Raw genomic sequence first — 26,176 nt, forward strand, 5'->3', positions numbered from 1 at the left:
AGGTGAGAATGTCTAGGAAGGCCAGACTCAATGCATCTTTTTCAGCAAAATGTTTTGTAAAGTTGGTAGGGTGCCCTGGTGGCCTAAATACAGCTGCTAATATAAATTTAGATTGAGATTTGTTGTTTATATTGTACACTGAAATATACAACACTATTACTTCAAATGAATGTTATTTGAAGCCAGATCGCTGAGTGACATTAAAATTATTACTATATATTATGCCAATGCCTCCACCTTTGAAAGAGAACTCCACCATACGCAGCCCATGTTTATAATCATCTAGTTTAGCCAAGTTTCTGTTAGACAGAGTGAATCTAGCTTTAGATCAGTTATCAAATCATTAAACAAAAGAGTTTGATATGAGAGTGATCTGGTGTTTAATAGTCAGAGATTTATATTTTGATCAATCAGATTGTTACTTTTGAAAGGATTTAGGATTTTTTTTTATTTAGATGTTAGGGGAAAAGACACAGTCTGTCAGAATCAGAGGCATGACAATCTCATTCATAGCCTTATTTCAATTGTCAAGGGTTGCAAAAATCTATTTAACATATCAATTGCTCGTAATTTTTGTAAAATGTTATTAGTTATTTTAAAATTAGAATAAGACATTGAGTGACTTTTTGTTTTTATTATTATTATTTGTTATATTTTTTAAAATTATGATCTTAAAAAAGTTGGCTAGGGTCATGCATTATAGGCTTTGCATTATAGAGCTAATTAACAGAGGAACTGAGACTGCATTCATATCATGAAGCAGATACAACATCAACTTATAATCATAAGGTTCTATCTGACTTTTTTGTCAAAATTAAGTTATTCATATATTCTTATTAAATGAAAACTTACTTACATAATGTGATGTTTTTTATAAGTTGCTTACATTTTAAGACTTTTTATTTAAAAAACAAAAAAGGTTTTATCTACAAAGTCAAACTCTAACATTGGTTGTATAAGGTTCTTATAATGAGCCAATCAGGATCAGCTTTCTTTGTCATTCTACCCTCTTCTTCATTGCATCTTGTACAACTCAGGAATATTTAGGTAAATCTATGCAGTTTAGCTGGTGTAATGTAAGTTTGTAGGTGCCATTTATATTGTAGTAATTTACAACTTGTGCTACTACTATAATTTTGGGCAAATAAACAAGAATCTATCCATTCTTCTTTAGATATGTCTTCTTGAAGATAAGGAGGATAAGTAGGATAACGAGTTATCTTTTGATCCCTCTAAGAGTATATTATAAAACATTGATAGATTACCCCTATCTCTTAAATGTTTTAGAGTGTGATCTTCTATGATAGACAATGATATTTTTGAATGCGCTTTAATTTCTGAATGTATAAAACCTCTTACCTGTACATATTTTTAAAAATGTTTCTGGGGGATATCAATTTTTTTCACCAATCCAATTAGCAAATTTACGATAATTTTGATCATTTACATTTAGAGTACATTTAGGGTCTCTGTCATGTTAATGTATGAAAGAGAACTGTTACACACATATTGTTAGCTATATGGAATGCAAAAACTTTGAAGCTCAATTTCTCAAAATCATTTAGAATGCAGAAAGAACCTTATAATTCCAAGGCAATTTCTTTCGAGGTGTCAGTGCAGAAATTAATAATAGACCTAATACAAAATACAATAAGATTAAATTATGGAAAAAAAATACCATGCCGGATCTGGGCTATTACTGTGCAGGATCTGAACTGGTACCATGCTAGAACTGGTCTAGTACTATGCCTGATATGAGCCAGTAGCAAGCTGTTTCTATGTCAGTTCATGTTGTAAGATTATTATATCCAGATCCAGAACAACATTTGAAATAAACAGGCCCAGATATGGCACAGTACTGGACCAGATCCAGAATCAAATCAAGATCTGGTCCAGATCCAGAACATAACTGAACCAGATCTGGGGCCTCATTTATAAATGTGATGTATCCACAAAATGTGCATATGCCACTTCTTAAGTAAAAGTTGTGATTTATTAAAAAACAAACGTGATAGTAGAATATGCAATGCTGTAAGGAAACTCTAAGTAAACATATTTAGATTCAATACTGACTGAATTTAACTACTTTAAATAATCATATAAGCCATAATAAATAATGAAAAAAATTAATTCTGGTGTTTGTTCACTTTTAGGAAGGTTTCTATAAATAGTTTTATTTATTTATTTATTTATTTATTGTTTGTTTGTTTGTTTGTTTGTTTGTTTTTGCAAAGATTGTGTGTGTGTGTGTGTGTGTGTTTGTGTGTGTGTTTGTGTGTGTGTGTGTGTGTGCGTGTGCGTGTGTGTGTCCTAAGTAGTGGGGGAGATTTGGGACCTTGTTTTTTCATTTGCTTGTTTAAAACTAAGTGTGGATTTTGAGTCAGTCTTCAACAAAATTCCATTACTTCTTAAGTTTCAACAATGGCATTCTGTAGTTCTGTAGCTTCACTATAAGATTCGCTATACCTTACCGTATGTTACTATAAACTCACCTTGTCATTTATATGAATGTAGGAAGCAATTCACTCCAACACTTACTGAAATTGTTTCCCTCTAGAATTCTCTTTGCATCTCAATCCTCCCTTTTGTGGCATGTTTAAATAATCCACAATTACACAGTGTTCTTAAAGGGTGTGTGTGTGTGTGGCCTCAGAGAGCTACAGAACAGAATCTCACAAATATAAATTCAGCTTTCTTTTCCTCCCATTGTACTTAATGGCTTGAGTTTACATCAATCACAAATCCTGAAAAGGTCTGGCTCTTCTCACTACTCCCACAGTCATTCCTTAACCTTAGGCCACACCAGCCCATCCCAGACGATGCCAAGAGCCTGTTAGGAGCTCAAACAAACACATTGTACCATCCTGTACAGAGCTGCATTTCCACACTCATTGTGAAATCCTGCCTGCCAAATAATGTTTTATGTAGTGTGCTTGCTGAAAGAACTGAGAACAATGGGAAAGATAAACTATACACCAGTTAGACTAAAAGTATTTTTATAGCTGTTTAAATGACGTATTTGCATAATAGCAGGCTTGCTTATCGCTTACAAACCAAATGATTTGAGTGAGGAACTGGCTGAACCACTATTTTCTTGTTTACTTTTATATAGGACTTTTCAGCTGCCAGGTGGCCGCTGTTTTGTTTACAATCAGTTTTCCACCATTCATATACAGTATAATGATGCAAGTCCAGTTCAATTTGCCCAAAATTTGAGAGGGGTCTTGCTGCAGACTCCAGAATCAAGCATGCAATGCTTTTGAATGGGATCACCTAACCCCACCCCTAACCCTACCCGTCACAGTGATGTCACTAGCTCCATTTAGTGCATTGTGTCTGACATTGCATCTCTGTGAGATGCAATCTCAGCTTGCATCATAAAGGCTGCATCCAGATACTATTGCAAAATTTGAAAAGCAGTCAGATGTAGGCATAAGGTGGATCTCATTTATAAATGTGACATATGTACAAAACGGGTGGAAACGTGTCTACACCACTTTCCATGCAAAGGTTGGAATCTATAAAAAACTTGAAGGGAGAATGTGTGGTGCTCTAAGTGAACTCTAAACTATTCGAACGCACATTCTGGAGACAAGGGGAATTGTCTGACTGCACATTATTTAGGCAGGAAATTATTTAACTTCAATATTGACTAAACTGAACAACTTTAAATCATCATATGAGCCCTAATAATTAATAATAGAGTTAACAAGTTGAAATGAAATTAAGAATAAATTGCACACGGATGTTCTTTGACTCATTTCTTTAAAGTTGAATCTGAAATTTTGTAACCTGTTCATCAACTAATCTTAACAATTGTTAAGTTTGGATTTAGCTATGATCCTTGACATAATTTTCAGCATTAAAATAAACATTAACTACAAAATACACTCTAAGAAAAAAAGATACACGGTCATACAAAAAATGTTCCTTTGGGAACAGTTTTGTACCATTGTAAAAGTTATATCTTATACATACCTTATATGGTACAGAAATGACCTCTTATGATCCTGTTTTGTACCTTTTATAGTACAATTGAAATGAAGATACACAATTGTTCTCATAAAAAGGTGCACATGCACGTGTTGGACAACTCCTTCTTTATTAAAATATCTATGAAGATAAATACAAGGCAAAGTGAATTTATGAATAATTTCCATATTAAAACATGAATCATCATTTTAAAAGCATATGTTTATAGAAACTCATAAACATTAACTATTAAGTTCTATAATACAAAATAATTGGTCAAACTAAACTATAGGTATTGTAAACTAAACATTTAAGGCATTTTTATTAACATTTGGTAAGAATTTTCTGATAAAAACATTTTCATCATTGATATCCGCACCTTTTGGCATTTGCTTTCCATTACGCACATGAGCTGGCAAAAGTCAAACATTGTGCATATCTTGTTACTATACTTTTTGTACATTTTGGTTTCCCATGGTACAAATCATGTCCTTAAAGGTATAAACTGCAATAAGACAAACTTGTTTCTTGGTCTTAGGTACAACTCTGTTCCATAAAAAGGTACTGCCCAGTGACAAGGGTTTGTACCTTCTTTGGTACAACATTGTACCATTTTTTTCTGAGAGTGTAGGACCAATACAGTACAAATTCAATCTTTTCATCAATTGTTTTAAAAATGTGATGCAAATTAACATGTAACAGGTACACTTTTTTTCAGCAAAGTAACTGTCCATGTGTGAACGCTGCAGTACATGAAATGTTCATGTACACATAACAGAATATAAAGCTTTATGAAAAAATGGACATCCACTAGCAGCTGTACATTTAAGGATATTGTATTCATATTACAAGTGATATAGTGATGTTTGTTATCAAGAATTATTTAATTCTGTTTCAGTATAATTTAATATAATTACTTCATTGTTTTCTGGCTTTTTCTGAACACACTGACACAGACAAAACATGTGCATGTAAACACTGATCTATAACGAATTTTTTCTGCCTAATTGTAAAACAAATATTTAACATGACTGTAAAATGTAGCCTTTGCGTGACCATAATGTAATACTGCACTATAATAATACCAATATTAAAAAAATTAAAATTAATAAATTGTAACCACTTCTTTTTATTTTCCCGTTGGCAGCATGAAATATTGCAACTCTACATATTCTTTTCTTTTCTTTTTAAAACGCCACACACTGTTGGCACAAAAAACAAAATTACTTTTCTTTTCTTTACGTCAGGGGTCACCAAACTTGTTCCTGGAGGGCCGGTGTCCTGCAGATTTTAGCTCCAACCCTAATCAAACACACCTGAACAAGCTAATCAAGGTCATACTAGGTATATTTGAAACACCCAGGCAGCTGTGTTGAGGCAAGTTGGAGCTAAACCCTGCAGGGACACCAGCCCTCCTGGACCGATATTGGTGTTTTTTAAGTCATACAAGAATCTTGATTTTTGTTTCTGACAAATTGTTTCTTGGCACCGCTCTATGTTTTTCACATGATTGAACAAAGATGGTGATGTGCATTGACTGTTTATTGTTAGAAGTTTATGTGTAAAGAGTGTGATGTAAGACTTTCCATGTACACAAAATCTCATTTTGTAAATTGAAACTTAGAACTTATAAACAAGGGAGAACATGCAAACTCCACACAGAAATGCCAACTGGTCCAGCCGGGACTTGAACCAGCGACCTTCTTGCTGTGAGGCCACAGTACTAACCACTGAGCCACTGTGTCACCCCTTCACTGTTGTACCAGTGCTCATATCAACACACCAACAATCACAAGATCTGTGTCTTCATCAAAAGGCGTATGTAAGAAAGTATTGCCATAATCCATAGCTAACATATTCAAGCTCATCTGAACATAAAAGCCCTTTGTTTTCCATGAATAGATGTATTATGGATAGTTTGCATTTGCCCACTTCAGGTCAGAAACATCCAGTTGTAAACCTCTTGCAAAGGTTTGTAAAAATGATCAAATTGCACAACATATAGCTGTGTAACTTATTTTACACTTTTTCACTTTACATTGTTTATCATTGCTTTATCTATTAAACGGCTGGTTGTGCTTGCTACTGCTCAGATTGATGATGACATTTATATAACTGGTAAAAGTTTTGTATTGTCAGTGTGCCAAAAATAAAACCTACTGACTAACAAAAGACTTCAAATTCTTTCAAATGAAACAGGAAACTTACATTCTGCTCTTGTGAGGCAGTTATTATATACTGTATTTGTTATTCTTTCTCTTCCACTTTCATGTTCAGCCATTTTTTAAAAATGTAGAGTGAGGCAACCTAAAAAAACAAATAAATACTGTTTAAGATGTTCAGTCAGGAAATGTTTACATAACTCTTTCAAACTCTTCCTTTTCCTGCACTCAGCAGGATGCAACTAAATGTGGTTTGCGTCATCATTGACACTCACAAGGGCATTTAGACAGAATGGTTTTCTTTTGTTTACAACGGTTCTTTCTAGTGACCATATCATATTTTTTTATGTAATAGTTTGCCTATATGGGTGACAGATAAGTACCTGAACAGTTTAATAAACTAAATACAATTCATGGATTTGAATGAGCACAGATGACATAAAAAAACTGAATGAATATACATTGATATAAGAGCTGGTTTTTGTGGCCCATTCATTTAATATGTTCCTGTTAGAGCAATATCTTCTTTGCCTCCTGGTGCTTGTGAAGGTTTGTTTTCACTTCTCTTATTTACACAGATGCTTTCTGGCCTGAGCATCCTTAACCCCAAGAGAGCTTTGATAAATGTCACATTAACCCACTTTGAGTATTCAAAAAAGGTTTTGCATAACTGCCATTTCATTGAATTTAACATACAGTTACATTTAACTTGGTACTTATACAAGTGAGTTCACAACAGTTCTAGTGGCAGTACATTTAAGGTGAGGTCATAAAGCTTTATAATTTTATTGTACAGTTTCACAGGCCCAAGTTGTAAAACATGGTGTTCTCGGGACAATTCTATTTTTCTTCTGAGATGTGTACTCATCAGTTTTTGCTTATTGTGAGTGAGTGCACTTCTCACAAAGAATTTGTAGACCCTAAATAGTTTTTAGCATCCTAAGCAAACTGAATGTGGTAACATTAGTCTTTCTATCCCTATGTCAATAGCTAAATGTTACCAGTATTATTTCAACTTCCAAGCCCATGTCTAATTTTGTGTCCAACAGAAACAAGGAAACTCATAAAGACTCTCAAACATTGTATTTATTTAGCTGTTGTTAAAGTAATTCATTCAAAACTAAAAATATGGTCATCATTTACCCACCATTACACACCAAGTGGGTTGACTTGTGGGTTAACAAATCTGTCTTGTGTTTCTTTCTTCACTTTGGCATAAAATTATTTAAATCAATTATTTAAAAAAATGTTGGGCATCTGTATGCAATGTCAATGTAACTTACAGGTTTCAAAATAAGTTTTCAAGCTACTTTTTTAAGTTCAACAAAAAAGACAACTCTATCAATGGAATCACTTAAGGCTAGTAACTCATTTTTTGAGGGTGGACCGTCCCTTTAAACAGGCTATATCAGAAACTATATGTTTTCAGTCCCACATAGAATTGTATGTAACAGTGATGAGGGGGAAGGAAAAAAACCCATCTTCGTCAAATTTGCGTGCTGAATGAGACCAGCATGAGAATGTGCTTCAGAACAGGAATCTCCCTTTAAATAAACTCCGCCCCGAAATCAGTCGATCAAATTCGGCATCTCGCTTCTGAGCCGTGGACCAATCACGGTCGTACGGGGGTGGTCTTACAACGGTGGTCCGGGAAGACGTCACCCAATAGAATCGCGAGCTCCTCGGACAAAAGCGATGCGACAATCATTGCTTTCCTTGTGAGCCGCCCATTATTCATGTTCATTCACTAATGATTTAAGGAGACACGACAGGATATAGCGGAACGCGAAAACCTAACGGTTTCAAAGCTAATGTCTGTAAAAACATAAAACGCCATGCTGAGCAGTCACGACTGTTCCCTTACGTTTGTCAGCGCAGTTTTTGTTGTTGTTTGTATGACAGGTTTGCATATAACTGTACTTATATTCAAACGAGAAACTTCACGAACCGCCTCAATTAAATGAATATACAGAAATCAAGTTTAACATAAACACAACACAAAGTCTTAGCAGTTTAAAAATAATGAAATATGAAAAAAAATCTGCTCTTTGTAAAAACACGGATTAACCAAAACATTTGAAGGAGACCGGTAAAAATGTGCTAACTTATTTACTTCTGGCTTGCACAAACATTCGTCTTGAAAACCCCTTTAAATTGTGACCTCAGCTAAGAGGGCGGTTTAACACGCCCCTCGCTCCAAAAAGTGGTTTCTCATGCATGACTGGCTCATTTAAATCTAGTGAGGGAGGAAAAGACCTCTGCTCCTTTGCGTTAGAGCTGATAGTCTCTTATCTGAGCATCCGAGAAACACTCCCGTTAATCGCACATCATTGCCGACGTCCTAATGATAGAAAGAGGAAAACGACTCTAGCTGTGAGACTATCAGGAAAACGGAAACATACCAGGAAATTCAGTGGTAGAAGTTCTGAATCAGAGACGGAAAGATTAGTATTTTTTTCTTTTTCTACCGACAGGCCAGTTTAAAACGATCAAAAATGACTAGACGGTCTTGTACCATTTACGCCACAGGGATTGTGTGCGCTCATTTGCTCATTTTGGGAATCGCCCTTCTGCTGGCTCAAGTCTTCCAAACAATGATCCAAGAACGGATAAAAAAGGTAAGTCTTTTCTGGAAAGAAGTGTCAACGTTAACGTTAAACCTGTTAAATCATATACAACGCTTTTGGTTTGCTTTTCAAATCGACTTTTAAGGTGGTTCAGTTAACATTACGCTAGTGTTGTCTAAACGAGGTGTTCTGTGTTTAAGCATTAACGTTACGCTGACACTGCTAACATTGCGAAATTATATCCCAAGATAAATTAATCTTGTCATATTTCAATCATAAGACGGTCCTTGAAATTGTTTTTACCAGGAAAGACAAGTTGCTCATTCCAACCGAGACGCCGACTATACAATTTTGTTATGTACCGGGCAAGCCGGTGTTTTACGTTAGCAGTTTGATGGCCCTTTCTTGACGTGCAGGGGGTGGAAAAAATATGGTCATTACGTTAACATGATCAAAACGCGGGTTTGTTAGTAACCCAGACTAAAGATGGCTGGTTGTTTTGTATGACCACTAAGCCCATCATATTGCGGAATATATAATTTTTCTATGTGTGTGTGAGAGAGCGTATAAATATGACAGGGGGAGGTGTGCTATGTGTGTTCGTGGGGGAGGGTCTCGGCGTGGTCCGTTCTCCTTGGGGAAAAAAATACTTGGAATTCTGACCTCCACCCTTAGTATTTTTAACCAATGTGATACTCTTATCCTGGAAATCACGAGTGGGTGTTTTTGAGCGAAGTTACTTTGCAGTGCATTTAAAGCTTCATGTTCAAACTCTCATGACTGACTGAAACATATGTTAGTGTGGAGTCAGGCTAAGTGTAGACAAAACATTTTTGAACCCTCAGGTTATATGTGTGTTTTGAGTAACTTAAGGGCGTGGAATTGAGGTAAAGGTGGTTTTATATTCGCGCATTCATTTAGTGACAACTTGTGACATGCTCTCTATTGTTTACCATGGTATTTTCAATATTCGGCCTAAAATCACGTATGACTTCAAAACAACATTAGCACTGTTTATTTCACTGTGATCAGTGCTGTACTTTGACAGTCATTGGCTGCTAATATGACTTCATTATTTGAAATTTGCAAAGAATACTTTTCTGAAAATTTAATTATTAATATTATTAAGGAGAAAGTTTGAATGTGTGAATATAAAACCAACTTTACCTCAATGGGCGTGGAGTGGGGTGGCATGTTTTAAGGAGTTTGTGTATGTGACTTGCTCAGAGGCAGTTATTCTGTTAAGCGTTGTATGTCTTCTGGCAGTTAAATCTTCCTTTAATTGCTGCTTTTGCTGAAGGTTTAACCAAACTGTGTAAGCAGCCATCTTATGAATTTTTGTTTTGTTGAATTCATGTTTACAAAATTAGTTTTTAAACTGTACCTGGCAGTATCAAAAAAAGTTATCTAATATAATTTCCAGTTCCTGGTAATACCATATGGACAACACTGACATCATATTCACATAGTAATGTGTGTAAAGGACTAATTACTTTTTATATGTGTGTGTTGATCTGCCTTGACTTCTGTTGCTCAATCAAGGCTTTAAAAATGTTTTGACAGGGGTTGATGTCCATTAGAACCTTCAAAAGGCAGTTTTCAAGGATTATTGTTCAGCCTCTTGATATCTTTCGTGTGATTTATTTTAAAACACTTAGTAATGTTCTAAATGAATCTCTGAAAAACAATTTAGTTTTCAGCATGTTCAGTGTTCACTGTTTTCAGTGTGGATTACAGAAAATGTCTTCACAAAGCTTATGAGAGAATCCCTGAAAGATTAGAAAAAGAGTCAATGGGCGTGATGCAACATGATCTTACTTAAAAGAATAGCCTTAGCCTGATTTCAATACACATGGTTGAACAAGTTGAATGGCTTTAGATTTGTTTTTCTATACCGATGTTGTGGTAAAGCACAGGGCTACTCCTTATGACAAAAATGTCATTTATGGCTTACATTACAAAAATCAATTGACCTCTTAATTAGATGATCTGACCTGAACACATCTTTGTGTTATTTACTAGACCCCAATAGTGTGAATAAATGCTGTTTTGGGTTTGATACCTTTTGGATTGAAAGATTGATATGTTGAAATAATTTGTTTAGAAAAAAAGACAATTTCACCTTTAAAGGTGATAGTTCACTCAACCGAAAATACTGTCATCATTTACTCATACTTATTCTAAAGCTGTTTGATTTTCTTCTGTTGAACAGAAAATATATTTTAAATAAAGCAAGAAACCTTTAACCGTTGACTGATGGTATTTGGTTTTCCTTCTACTATGGAAGTCAGTGGGTACAAGTTTAGCATTTGGTCAAAATAGAAGAACAGAAGAAAGAAACTCAAAGTTTTGAACCACTTGAGGGTGAGTAAATAGTGAGTAAACAAAAACTTTTTGGATGAAATATCTCTTTAAGGCTCGTCTTTATCCGTCTAGTCAGTTATTCTAGCGAATCATTACTCTCTGAAGGCACGGCTCTTATGAGCGAAAGGGCTCAGTGTTGTTTTGAAGTTAGAGCTCTGAAACACTGCTGAAGTCATGGCTTTTATTTCCTGATAGTGTTATCTGCATTTCAAGGCAACATTCTGGAGTAAAAAAAAACTTTTCTTGGTTTGTCACAAGTTACCTTTTTGAGCTACTTTACACAATTGTAAAAACGAGTCATCAGTTTTATTCTTCTCTCTTAGTAGTTCTCTAAAGTCCAGTCACGACAAGATGTGGGAAGTGGAAAAGCTGAACTTACTTTTTGATGGAAAGTTCAAATACCAAAGAAATGTTTGTTTGTGTTGCTCCCATGCCATGAATGCGCTGATGTTGATGTTTTTCTTCCTCTTCTTTAATTGAATCAGCTTGACTGTCTGCTGAGGTCTTTCCTCTTTTTTTTTTTAACCCCACATCATTCCAGCTCTCAGTTGACTTAATGTCTGCTGTATTTCTGTCATAGTCATTGACCTTTCACCTGAAACTTAGTCAGCATCCAACTGGAAGGCACTCAGCATTTGTGTTCTTTCTTCCTTAATTTTCAATTAAATTCAGCTTACATGGCGAGTTTATCCTCATTAAATAGACTCATCACTTTCTGGTAGGTTTTCTGTTTTTTTTTTTTTTTATACCTCTGTCTGTGTTTGGTTAACAGGAGATCACGCTGGCTGAGAACAGCAGAGTATTGGATGGATGGATAAATCCACCACCTCCTGTTTACATGCAGTATTTCTTCTTCAATGTTACCAATCCCGATGAGTTCTTGGCGGGGAAGGAAAAGGCTAGAGTTACTCAGATGGGGCCATATACCTACAGGTGACTGACAAAAGGAGATCTTTATTTTCATCATTCTGGCCTGAATGAAATGTTTGTTTTCTGACCAGTGCTGTCTGTTGTATTGTAACAAATCCAACATTTTTACTTTCATATGATACCAAAGTTAAATATGATGCTAATTCTAAACCAATACTATGGCCAAAACAAACAAACATCTTGTGGCGGAATGCAAGCATCTATTTCTTTGCTGTGCTCAATGACACAAGATGTCTTCGCTGCAGTCTGTAATCACGATGACGTACTGGACCAGCTCCAATACGTAGAGGACATTGTTCCACCCACTAAGGTAACGCCCATACTACTGTGACGGTTGGGTTTAGGGTAGGGGGAGTTGTAGGCGATCGTCTACTACATAGTGAACCTGATCCAGTATGTCATCAAGCTGCGGGCTGCAGCGAGGACTGTCTCCAATGACAGGCTAATGGCCGCCGACGCACTGCATCTCAGAAATTCTAAATGTTTTAAAATATATTATAAATAATCTGCATAATTGCAGTATAAACAACTACATCATCGCCTAAAAAGCCTGAAAAGTACATTGTTGTCCAACAGCTGCAATATTTGTCAAAATATTTGAGTTTCCTCTGCTTGCGGAAATGCATGAATTTCTCCCATCAATCTGACCAAGTTCATTTTTTCAAGGTAATCTGGGAACACATTCAGTGCTGCAAATACTTTGTAAAGAACTTTTTTTTTTAACAAACCAGCTTTTGGTTGCGGAAGCGTAACAGACCTTGCTATGATCCAGTTACTTCACTTCAAATGTTATTCGTTCTTGTTTGTTTTTATAGACAACTGACCAGCAAAAAAATACATTAAAATAAGATACATATAACATCAAACAAAATTCATTCCAAAAAAGATTTGGCTGAAAAACAGCTGTGCGGTTGGATGATTTGTTTGGCTCCATGGAAAATAAGGATTTAATTGATGCCCCACGTAATTGTTGTATCACAAACCTCTCATATATCTGCTGCAGTTTTAATATAAGTCATTATTTTAAAAATTATACCTTGAGAATCTGATTTTTCCTCGGTTTCATTTTCTCCATCTAATTCCTGGCAAGTTCAGGCAGTGTTTTCATATGTAAAACTAGTCACAGTTTAGTTTTGTTATTAACTTAAGTCTGGCAGAGAAATATTAGGTTTTCTGAAAGTCTGGTTATTTTACCGGCGACGAAGAACGGTGTTCTGATGTTTGTGGGGTTGCCTTGACTGTAGGCAATTGTTTTTGCCCAAAAATGTTATTGATTCTTTGAGATATTCAGGACCTCGTATATCATTTTGGATAAATAATTTTGAGCCAGTTTTGTTGTTTTCACTAATCCCAGATTTACAGGGTCCAATTTATTTGGCTGTTCATCTTAAAATGTTCAAAATAATATTTCTCAGCTCCACACTCCAGAAAGTTAAAGTCTCTTAAGTTGATAAGGCCTGTGAAAATAAATTCTGATAAAATTTTAATATTTCAATATACTACTGTATTTTTAAAAAATGTTTACTCTGAATTAATGTTCTCTCTCTATTTTAGGGAATATCGACCAAGGGAAAATGTGACTTATCTTGAGAATGGGACAAAAATTTTTGCCACAAATCCCAAGAGCTTTGTGTTTCTTCGCAACATGTCAGCCGGAGATCCTGAAGTTGACCGTGTGACAACCGTTAATATTCCAATGATTGTAAGAAGGATTTTGTTTGCCTGCTTCTGCATTCACAAAAAATATTTTTGCGTTTTAGATTTATTATGTCTGTTGCTAAAAATATTATGCATTAATTGTCTCTCTCTCTCTCTCTAGGCAGTGATGAATGAGTTAAACTCCTACTCCTTCTTTGTAAGGACAGCTGTATCTATGTATATGGGGTCCATGGGCATGGGCTTGTTTATGAATCGTACAGTTCATGAGATCCTGTGGGGTTTCAAAGATCCACTGCTGACCAAACTCCACGCCATGAGACCAGAAGTGGATGAGCATTTTGGCCTCATGTACAATGTAAGAATCTGCAGTTTCATCATGTACCAGTCAGTCTAAATGGGTCATATATTTGTGCAACCAATTCAAGGTAGCTAGATGGATGCGGAAGCAGTAATCCACACATATGACCAGAGCAGAATAATTATATGACATTATGAGGACCCTGTTCACCACAGACTGTAGATCTTGCCCTGTGCACCAGGCCTGACATACTGGCCATTGGAATTGCTCAGTTTTATCATCATCTTCAATAGAATGAATCACATTTTTGAGGGTCTAAATGTGCTCGAAAACGCACAAAACTTTGCACACACACCAGAAGTGGTGAAATTTACGTTTGTTATAAGTTTCGAAAGTGGCATAGGTTTTGGTGTGGCAAAATGACTTGACAGCACCTCCTGATCATTATTTGATGTTTCGCCATGATGTTTGATGTTTCGAAGGAAGTTGTAATAACTCAAGCGTGCATTCTGATCTGCCTCAAAGTCCCCACGTTTGATAAGAGTTGATAAGAGAATTGTGAAGATTTTGTGATGTTAAATTTTTAGAGTTTTCGTGGAGGGCTGTGTTTCGCAAAGAAAGAGGAAGTACTTATAACTCAGCCACACAATGTCAGATCTGCCTGAAAATTCACATGATCAATAAGATTCCCCTCTTAAAGACATTAACATGCCAATGCATAGTTACAGTCATCTGCTGACAGAAGGAAGTTTGGCACAAATCAGTGAATTAGTCCGGTTTCTGTGTCAGGTTTCTGATATATGTCATCCTAAGGCAAACTGGCGGCGGTGAGCCTGATTGTGAGGTTCCTTGCATCGCTACTTGCAGATTTAATATGTGTTATGTTTATGACCAATATTAAATATCTTCTGTTTGTGCGATCATAAATATCTGGTCTGTAGCCTAAATCAGCAAGATTAAACTGCATAACTAAAACATTTAATCGTTCACTCTGCACGTGTCAGCCAGTCAACCTACCTTCTAGTCATCGTTATTCTTATGTCACTCAGATGTCTTTATTCCAAGTGTTGTAGTATTTATTTATTTACAATTCATTTCTAACTATAGAAAAACGGAACCCATGAAGGTGAATTTGTCTTCCACACTGGAGAGAAGAATTACATGAACTATGGCAAGATTGACACGTGGAACGGCATCAGGTACAGTGTTCCTGCATTTTCTTACTGTCATAGTGAGAGTTCTTGCACACTTACTATACTTGGCATCGGCTTCTCTACCTTGAAAAATGGGGTTAAACACACAGCACACTATCACTGCATGTTGGATAAGTCAAAATCAAAGTGTAAAGTCTAAGAAATGCTTTCCAGCACTACACCGATGACCCATATCCAGTAAATAACATTTTAAATCACTTTTGCATGTACTTTTCAACTTTATAATGCTGTAGAAAATATTAACTGTTCATTAGATGGTAGTAAATCTACCTTTAACATCCTGATAAAAATCTATCTCAGGGTTTTCACAGGTCTAAAAGTCTAAATCTAAAGGTTTTAAAGTCTAAGTCAGAGCAGCAAGTCTTAAATTCACAGGACCATGGTATTTATTTTCATGAGGAATTGTTTACTCATGTTTTATTATAAAGTGAATTCATTATTTATTCATTTTATTTTTTACTTTAAAATGGTGTTGTAAATCTGCATGTGACATTATAGGCAGTTCTCAACATATTGCTGTATTGTTTTCCCTAGGATTTTCCCCCTTAAACTATTTAATTGGTCTTAAAAAGTCTTATATTTACCCTTATATAACCTGCAGAAACCCTGCTATTTATATCCCAGTAATTAATTTTGTATCATTTTGAAAATAAGTATTATCATGTGGGTCAAAGATGAGAAATGTAGTCATTTAATTGCATATTAAAAAACTCTAGTGCTGCCCCAAAATGCTAATTAATTGTGTTTGTTAGCTTGTTAGTTAAGTTATTAATCATTTAAAGTATAGTCAAAAGTAGTATGATACCTTATTGTTTTGTACATTTAACATGTACAGGGCAGGATATGCTTGTTTAATTTGAATCATATTCATATTACATATTTAAAAAAAAAATTATGAATTTTTTTTTTTTACATTGTGTAATAGACACTTTATTTGCAATTATAGCTTCAATTTAATTTTATGCAACTACCAAATTAGCAAGGCTTCTCTTTAACTGCATTAAATTTATGGAGGAAAAAAGCATAACGATTAAGGTTTTTGGATCTTTAAAGGTAATGCTGTAATCACGTTTTGTAACTTTTTTTTTTTTTTTTTTTTTTTTTTTTTCGTTTGCAGTCAGATGAATTGGTGGTCATCTAACCAGAGCAACATGATCAATGGTACTGATGGCAGTGTCTTCCATACCTTCCTGTCCAGAAAAGAGCTCCTCTACATCTTTGCTGCTGATCTTTGCCGGTAAGCAAAGCATTTCAACTAGGGTTGGTATTGTAAGAATTTTATCGATTTTGATTCCGCTTATCGATTTTAATTCTTATTGATTCCTAGTTTGGATTCTATTGTAAAAAGTTAAATAATATAAAAAGTCATTTTGGCCCTGTTCACAAGAGACTTCTGGTTCGTTTTCATTGATCTGATCACAAATAACACTTTACAACAAGGTTGTATTAGTTAATGCTATTTAATGCATTTACTAACATGAACAAACAATGAAAAATACATTTATTATTAACATTTATTACTATGAATAAGCTAGCCTACTTTTATTCAATAAATAATGAAACTATAGATAATTGATTTCCTTTATTTTCGATCTATAAGACCTACTTTATTATGTTTTACAGTTTTAATATGTAGGCCTATATGCTTTTAACTTTGGTAAAATTTGTTTAACAAATATTTTAGCACATCAAAAGTAATTAAATTACATATGTTTGATTAAAAAGATTACACAAAGGATTAGGTATTGATCGCGCGCGCGTGCAAAAAAAAAATAAATCAACACGCATGCAAAACCATCATGTCACGTTTTCAAGGTTAAATTTGTGGAAAAACACCAGTTTACGGGTTCTGCATGGCTTTCGGTTTGAAAAGAATGAAGCAGATTTAAAAAAAAACTGGAAAATGGCAGCGGAACTTTGCAAAAGAAAAAGATCAAATATATCGGGACCGTAAAAAGGAACATTCTACTTCATACATTTTTTTTAGCTGCAATACTAAAGCTAAGGTTTTGAATGACGGAGTGTAAATCCATCTCTCCCAATACTATAGAAGCGTGTCCTGCTGTTTATGAATGAGGAGGTGGAGGCAATGAGCTGTTTAGTTTCACCTCAAGGCATAAACAAAAACTAGCGCTGAGCTGCTTTGCAACATGCTCAAACTAAACGTTTGTCATGTTGGGTGCGACACCCTGCTTGCAACATAAAAGTTTATTGCAATGATTTCACTTAGCTTTGCCATCGCTTTTCACCACATGTAGCCTTTTAAGCACATTGCGGTCCATCTCTAAACTAATGTTTAATCTATAAGTAAATCAAGGTGCTTGCCAGTGTGGAAGTTCCTAGCAGATTGTCAAATGAAAAAATAAAAATGTGAGCACATACAGGAATCAAAATTGTAGTTTTATAACAAGTATTCAGTTCCAGAATTGGAATCGGTTTTCCGATTCCCAACCCTAGTTTTAACACCAACAAAGTACTTCGTGACATGCATATGGTTCTTTACGATCTTTCTTGGATTTAGATCTATTCATTTGGGTTACGTGAGGGACATGGAAGTTAAGGGCATCCCGGCCTTCCGCTTCGCTCCTCCTTCTGATGTACTGGCTCCTCCAGATGAGAACCCGGCAAATGCTGGCTTCTGTGTGCCTGCTGGAGACTGTCTAGGAAAAGGAGTCCTCAAAGTCAGCGTCTGTCGTCAAGGTAAGTCAGTTCTGGGTCACACCGTACCTAGGCAACAGTTTTTACAGTGGGAAAGATGTGGGAAGAAGTCATTTCCCTGAATTACATGGGGAAAAGAGTGAAGCTTTTAAAAGAATCAGCAATCCAAGTGTGTTAAATTTTGGTGCCCCTTAAAGCTGGTTCAGACTGATATTCAGTCAAACCAAGGGTGTGTAAATAGTATAGATTTTTTTGGGTTTCCCATTACTGCTCTCTGGCCTCTTCACCTAAGTTCAAATTAAATGGCTCTACTTTTGTTTGCTCACTCTTGGACTATGAAAGGGAAATCAGGGTTCAGTGCTTAATGAATAACTTTTAGTGTGATTTTTATGACCGAAGCACTTTATTTGCTGTACGTGTCCTCTGAGAGATTAGCCTCTATTGCTTCCGCCATAAACTAGTAGGCTAATATTATTACTTAACTATTGTAAACTCTTGCATTTATGACATGATGTATGAACCAGCTGGTGAAATTTGCACATGGTTTGAATAGTCATCCTTTCTTGAGGAATTCTTGGCAGTTCATTAAGGGTTGTTTTAGAGTGTCAAACTCGAGGCCTGCGAGAGCATATCATTCACACAAAAAGTAAATTCTAGTATTCATGTGAGTATTTTGCTTCTAATCAATGCAAACTGGGAGGCACAAATGACTTGGAATCCGCAAGATGTTTGCCACGAATGCACAGAATTTGCTTAAATTGCATCTTTTGTGCATGTTCAAGTTACAGAGCTGAAAAATCATGCCAGGAGAAAAGCATCTCCTACATCTCCCATATTGCATGCATTGCATGTAGTGTGATCCAGCTGAAAATTATTAGAATTTCAATAGTTCTGCATCTCTCAAATGTGACACAGTTTTTGAGAAAGGTAATGATTCTGATGAAATATGTCTTTATTTACTTTGAAAGCGTAATGTGGGTTTTTTAACCTTATAAATTCATGTTAAAGTTGTCTTGAGGGAAAACATTCAATACAATTTTAATGAACAGAAAAAATCAAGAGAAACATTTATTAAGACTATTTATAATTTAGTTGTTATTTTGTAGTTTTTCTTTTTTTTTACTTGCAATAACTCATTTAAATGTAAAGTATCTTTCTATACTTAACAATGTTGGATGATTTAACTTTTATTTTTATAGATAAAACTGTTTATTTATTCATTTTCTTTTCGGATTAATCCCTTTATTAATCTGGGGTCGCCACAGCGGAATGAACCGCCAATTTATAGCGGATGTCCTTCCAGCAGCAACCCATCACTGGGAAACATCCATATACACTCATTCACACACATACACTACAGCCAATTTAGCTTACCCAATTCAGCTATAGCGCATGTCTTTGGACTGTGTGGGAAGCTGGAGCATTCGGAGGAAACCGATGCAAACACGGGGAGAACATGCAAACTCCACACAGAAATGCCAACTAACCCAGCTGAGGCTCGAACCAGCGACTTTCTTGTTGTGCGGCGATTGTGCTAAATACACTGTATTTATTTGTTACTTTAATGTGTTATGTAATTAAATAAAAGGACCATTATTTAACACTGTTCAGGAGTTGTGACTTTTATGCAGTCCTACAGTTGTAACTGTGTCTCCATAATGCTGAAGGGGCCCTCAGTGTTAATGAGTTTGACACCCCTGATTTAGTGTGTTATTAAGATTCCAGGATGTAAATTGTCAATATGGTACATATTCTTCTTAGCTAATGATAATATTATATACTAGATGCAGTTTTGGTAGGTATTCAGGTTCTTTGTCTTGTTATTAAGTATGAGCTACCAAAAGAGTAAGTTTTATTTGCTGTTAGTTAGCACAACAAGTCCCTGTAAAAGCCTCTGGGTGATTATTTTAGATGATAGAACATGTCAAGAAACAAGAGAGATGAAATCCACAAATTGCACACTTGCAGTTTTAATCTGACCTGCTAGCCTGGTTTGATCAGCAGAAAGAAAATATTGAAATTACTTTAATGACTTTATTATCTTTATGATCAGCCATTGACTTTATGATCATCCAATAAAGATGATGATTAAGAAGTTTCCTAGATAGGTGCTGATGTGATTGTTGACTTATCTAAATGAAGGAACTAATGTATTTTTCTATTTCCCCTTCCCTATACAGGTGCACCCATTGTTGTGTCATTCCCTCATTTCTACCAAGCTGATGAGAGGTACATCAATGCCATTGAAGGGATGAGCCCAAATGAGGAGGAACACGAAACATACCTCGACATCAACCCAGTAAGCATTGCTTACATTTTGAGATTTCAGTTTTAAATTTACAGCAGTGCTCCGTGTTTGTGCTTTTAATCTGAAAGTAACACGTGGTCGTGTAAGAATAAGGTAATTCACACTCAACCACGGTGAGTGTGAAATCACACTTACTAAACTTTCCATACAATCCCATTAAATATTAGTGTAGCATGTTGTATTTGGAGAATTTACTTATCAAGTTGGTGTGATGGACTTATTCTGGGTGGATATAACCAAAGTCTGTGTTTAATGTACGCATATTGACATTTAATAGTAAATTGTCTTTTTTTTTTTTTTTTCTGCAGACCACAGGGGTTCCCATTCGAGCCTGTAAGAGAGCTCAACTCAACATCATACTGAAGAGAGTCCGTGGCTTCCCGTGAGTAAAACACCTCACTGAAGTTATTAAAAATGTTTTGAAATTAAACCGAAGTCTAATTGAACCTTTTTCCTTTTCAGCAACACAAAATTTCTCAATGAGACAATTTTCCCCATTATGTATGTCAATGAGGTGAGTTTTCCTTGATTTCTTCAGGTTAGCAGGGTTTCTGTTTACTGCTGTATCACGGTCAGAATCTTTTGAAGCAAGTAAATATTGATCAAATAGAGTGAACCTTGGTGCATTACACTAGAGATGAAAACAGGGATGCACTAGAGATGAAACCAATAAAATGAGATTATATATTTTTTATGTTGACAGAAACCGTAAAAGGTCAAAAATAAGGGCTTGAAAAAAAAATGCTCACAGTGTAAAGAAAAATGCGAAAACTTTATTTGAAAATGTGATCTGTTAAAGACAGACAATATCAAGCCCATGTGAACAGTATATGTTTTATTAGATTTATTTATTTATTTTCTGCATTTTGGTTTGTAGGTTCCCAAGCAAATTAGTAAATCGTAGTAGGTAACATGCATTAATTTAGACAATATGTTCTCAATTCAAAAGAGCCCAAGCACAACAATACATGCTCCATTTCTGAAGTTATTGGGCCTCTGGGATTCAATAATGTCATGATGATACTGCATTTTTCAGTGTCACATCTTTTACAAAAAGGTTGGCAGGTACAAACTATAGAAACTAGATCTTTGGTATGGTGGGTATTATAATTGCTTGGGATAATGTGTAAGGATAGTATTACAGTGTGGGCATGTTTGAATTGGTTAATCACTCAGATTGAAAGGTTTACCAGTCTCTGTAGAGTGAAAGCATACAATTGGAAGGATCAGCGCTCATTCAATACTATCTTATTATTTCATAAAGCCTAGGTGGGCCTAGTTGATTTTTGTTGCATTGTTTCAGATAGTTTGTTTCACAACTCAATTCTTTTTATACCTTTTAATTTTTTTCAGACGGCAACTATTGACGATGAGTCTGCAGCTCAGATGAGGATGCTCCTGTTAATTGTAACAGTGGTATCCAACTTCCCAGTCATCATTTTGGCATTGGGGGTCATTTTACTTGTAGTCCTTATATTCCTCGTCTGCAGAAACCGCCAGAGAAAGGTAAAATCATACATGTATACGTGTGTGTGTGTATGTATGTATATGTATATATATATATATATATATATATATATATATATATATATATATATATATATATATATATATATATATATATATATATATATATATATATATATATATATATATATATATATATATATATATATATATATAGAAAGAGCTTATTTTACTTGTAGCTCAACAATTGTTGTTTTGTACATAAAAACAATATTAATGGTGTGAGTTATTATTATTCAGAAATGGCAGAATGGAAAAGACTAGAAGTTTTACAATTCCATCAACCATACTCACCCTTGGCTAAAAAAAAATAGTTCACCCTAAAATTAAAATGGTGAATTACCCTCATGTCATTCCAATCCCCTGATACCATCGTTCATATTTTGAACACAAATTAGGATCTGAATATTCAGCAATGGTCTTGACTCGTGTAAAATACAGAAAAATACCAAAAAGCATCATCAAAACAAACAAACAATCATATTATCAAGGTACCAGAATACTTTTGAATGTACATAAAACAGAAATAATAACTTTTCTATATTAAATGATGCTTTTTGTGCATGTCATGCTCTGCTGTGTTACTGAAATATACCTCAGACGTGCCAAGGCTTTGTTTCAAGCAGTTTGTTTGTTTCAAACAAGTTTGTTTCAAACAAGTTGTGCTTAGACATGCAGGGTATAGATCAGTTCACAGTGCTAGTGAACACGTGCCTTATATTGACACTGAGAAGAAAATCCTTCTTTTTTTGTTTTATGTGTGCACAAAAATCTTGTTGTAGCTTCATAATATTCTGATTGAAAGACATGGGCTGTTTTTGAGCATATCTAGACTATTGCTGTTTATGGAGGATTGGGGAACTTTCAAAATTCATCTTAATTTGTGCGTTCTATTATACTTGTCGCTTGCCCTAATGGCGATCCTAGCTTTGAGACCAACCTGCATGAGGGTATGCATGTGTTTTAGTGCACACATTATTTTATGACTTAGGTTCTTGTATTTAACAATACTATTTTCTTAGCAAAATATTGTAATTATCAGTTGAATTGTTTTGGTCAGCCTATTGCTTTAGTAAGGAATGTGTTTTTGTTCATTTATGTACTAATATTCAAGAGTTAATTCATAGCATTTATTTCATCGGTCTGCTAATGATGCATATTGCTGTTATGTTTTGATTTCTAGTAACATTTTCCTCCCCTTTTTTTGTTCCACTTCAGAATGAAGTAAAACGTATTGATTTTACTGAAGCTTTTCATTCTTTTGCTGTAAGTCTTAATTTTTCCCTTACACACACACACACACAACACATTTTGCTGTCATTTTATTCATATATTGCTCTTTAGTGAAATGTTTTTGTTTGTTGTTATTTTTTTTAAAAGAATGTAAATCATTTTCATTGCTTCTCCTGCATGGCCATCATGATGTACAGCGTTTCATAATATTTGTAGCTACATACTGTATGGTTTTAACACTGCTTTTATATGTTCTGCATAGACGACAAAAGATGAAACCGCTTATACCCAAGTGAGCAACCAAGCAGAGGATTCGCCAGAGAACCGCAACAATCAGCCTTTGAGGAATGGATCTTATATTGCCATGTCGCCAGTGGAGGCACAAAAGTGTTGATGAAGATGACCGATGAACTCTCACCTGAGGACATTGTCTATTCTGACCATTTTTAATGTGTTTTACTTTTCATCGCAGCAGTCTTCTTTGGGGGCCAGTCACCACCTTTGGCTGAGGGTCACTTATTTTACTAAAGACTTTTTTTGTTTTGTGTTTGTTTGTTCCCTTGAGCATGGCCTTCTCAAACTGCCATATCAAAGCACCCAATTCAGTTTTGTAGAACCAACTCTGGGTTTCCAGAGGCTTCCGTTGCCTATTCCTCAGAGGCCTGAAACACACTCTTGCCTTTTTGAAAACACAAATATGCATTGCATGTTCACAGAGTCATAAACCGTCTGAGCATGAGTGTTCTGGATGGGTGAAAATACTGGGACCGCCTGTGCTCTTAAAGTGTTTCAAATCTGTTCTCACACTACTGTATACAGGTCAGCACAGGCAGATCTCAACACATCTCTTCATATGTCAAACCCTTTGATAATGAGCAGACAAATGCAAACTGTTGATTTCCCACCTCTTAAGAGCATTAGGGAGCTAAAAGGTCTAATATGCTAACAAAAAACTGGGTCTTATCCAGGAATTTTGTGTGTGTGAGTGTGTGAGAGAGAGATTGTATATATGAGTGTGTTTGTAATTATATATGTGAGTATTTCAGCAAGCATGTCAGTGCTTGCATACTTTTGTCACATTGTGGTGAACTGCTCTGTTGGCTCACTGTTTGAACGACGCAGTGTGACAGCAAGTGGAAAAAACCTAGTGACTTCAACAGTCCTCTCTATTTCAGTGTCTAAATTACATTCATTGGGATGTCAAACATTTCAGCTGTTACAAAAGGTCAGAAAGATATTGTATTGCATAAATCGCTTAGTATTTTATAATGAACAAACAATACTCACAAGTGAGACTTGAATATTTCTGCCTTACAAATACTTAAGAACACAACGCGGTTCTGCTGCATGGCATTGGCAGGTGGAACTAGATGAAATGCCAACGAAACACCTCTGTTCTGTCATAGTGAGAGCACAAATATTGGATTAGACCCATGGTCTAATCGTAGCAGAGGGGGTTAAAGGTCAGCGAGTTTTGAGCAGTAAAGTTTGCACAATTCTTTTCTGTGCAAGTTCAATTTATATTAACCCTCTGTGGGTGAAAGACCTAGCACTTGAATCACTACTTGTGTCTGTTGCTTTTTGTCCTTGATGTTCGTCGCCTTAAATGAATTGAGGCCATGTTTTAAGTCAACTTGAACAGGATGTATTAACTGCATACTTCACAAAATATCACTAAGGATAAGTCATCACATGTTGTCCAAATAGATGAATCTGTCTGAAGTTGACATAATGTTTGTGTATGTATGGATGTCTAAATTATTCCAGTTTTGGTGGAAAATTCTGGAATGATTGACCTTTTGTTACTTAATGTAAATCATCTGTTACCTACTGTGACCACGGTTTTGGTGGCTTGCAGTGCACATTGTTGCGTATTTGCCTGTGCCATGGTTTTGCTTATCCTAAAGATTTAGATTTAAACTGGAAACACTGCATTTGCAGTGTCTTATGCAGCTAAACTAAAAACTGAGGGAAAGTAGTTCAAGATTTTGTGGAGTTTAACGGTCCATTACATTGACTCTCAGCGAGTAACACATTTTTCAGCCCAATTAGTATATACATTTACATAAAAATGGTCTTTTCAGCACTGAGACTGACAAAGACAAACTGGACCATTGAGTTGTAAGGTGGTTAAATGTAACGTGACTTCAGTATGAACGATTTGTTAACCTGAGCCATTTCTGTACAGTTCTCTGTCCAGATTCCTTTATAGTGACTTTTGCCCCTGTGCGCTTGACCAAAGATTACACTGGGTTGGTAGATAACTGGTTTGTTTGCTTTCCTCACAGCTGTAGTGCCATTGATTTTACCATTTACACAAGCATTAGAACCTCATTGCTTACAAGGGCATTTAAGTAAAAAAAAAAATCTGAAAATATTTTCCATAGTGTATTATGTGAGTTCATAATGTTTAATAACGCAGAGAAAATAAAATGTTGCCACAGTGTGCAAAGAAACTCTCAGTATTATGTATTTACACAGCAATACAATATGTAAAAAGCAAATTTTATAATGAAGTAAAAAGGTTTTGTAATCAGACAGACAAATATTTATGTATATATTTGTGCATTTCTGAATTTATAACATTTTTTTCTTTTGTCTTATTCATTTTCTGTTTTTTTTTTTTGTTTAGTTTTTTAGTATTACATTGGAATATTACAAAATGGGGTCATCAAGGACATTTCTCTTTATTTAAAAAAAAAAATCCTTACCTAGTACCAAGTGAATATTGTTTTAAATTCAAGATGGAACGGTGTATATGCTTTGTAAACACTTTGATGGCAAAAGGCCGATGTTGTATTTGTGGGGTGTGAGCCTATGATGTGCAGTGATCTCCTGTTATACAGCTCAAACGATCAACACTGTTTGTCCAACTGGAAAAACAAAGGGAAGGCTGAGTGTCTTTGAGTTCCTTATTTATAGATTGCCATAGTGCCATGTTGGGTACAAGGGAAATTTCCATTTGCAATCTAATCTTTTTTTTCTTAGATGAATGATGCCCTCCTTCAGGAATGAACTTTTAGTGCCATGCCATCCTTGTTTATTTCACTTGCTTTATTAGCAACATGTTTAAGCTGTGTACAGTTTTTTTTTTTCTTCTTCCTCTGTCAAGCCTGCATTTTAGGGCTGCAATTACAAACAATTTTGCATTACATCTTTGAGGGTGGTCTTAAAACACTGAATATTTCACAATGTCCTCTTGAGATGCATTGCATTTTTTTTTCTTTTTTTTTTTGCTGCTGCTGAGAATGACAATCCCTATGTCATATTAGGTGCAAAATCAT

At 35.3% G+C, this 26,176-nt stretch overlaps 1 protein-coding gene across 1 annotated transcript; it reads left to right on the top strand.

Annotated features, from left to right (window-relative positions):
- The first annotated feature begins 8,365 nt into the window (after nt 1-8,365).
- On the top strand, nt 8,366-26,176 carry scarb2a (scavenger receptor class B, member 2a). Its single transcript, XM_056458527.1, has 13 exons — nt 8,366-8,752; nt 11,838-11,998; nt 13,550-13,697; nt 13,815-14,009; nt 15,060-15,151; nt 16,284-16,403; nt 17,688-17,866; nt 20,005-20,123; nt 20,441-20,514; nt 20,595-20,646; nt 21,486-21,638; nt 22,878-22,925; nt 23,155-26,176. Exons 1-13 carry the CDS (start codon nt 8,630-8,632, stop codon nt 23,284-23,286), a joined length of 1,596 nt encoding a protein of 531 aa, XP_056314502.1. The 5' UTR covers nt 8,366-8,629; the 3' UTR covers nt 23,287-26,176.

This window comes from Danio aesculapii, chromosome 5 (assembly GCF_903798145.1).
Source record: "Danio aesculapii chromosome 5, fDanAes4.1, whole genome shotgun sequence".
NCBI classification, from domain to species: Eukaryota; Metazoa; Chordata; class Actinopteri; order Cypriniformes; family Danionidae; genus Danio; species Danio aesculapii.

Coding starts and splice junctions, on each gene's coding strand:
- scarb2a (XM_056458527.1), top strand. CDS start 8,630: ATGACTAGACGGTCTTGTACCATTTACGCCACAGGGATTGTGTGCGCT. Junction 13,698..13,814: donor CCGTTAATATTCCAATGATT/GTAAGAAGGATT, acceptor CTCTCTCTCTAG/GCAGTGATGAATGAGTTAAA. Junction 15,152..16,283: donor GACACGTGGAACGGCATCAG/GTACAGTGTTCC, acceptor TTTCGTTTGCAG/TCAGATGAATTGGTGGTCAT.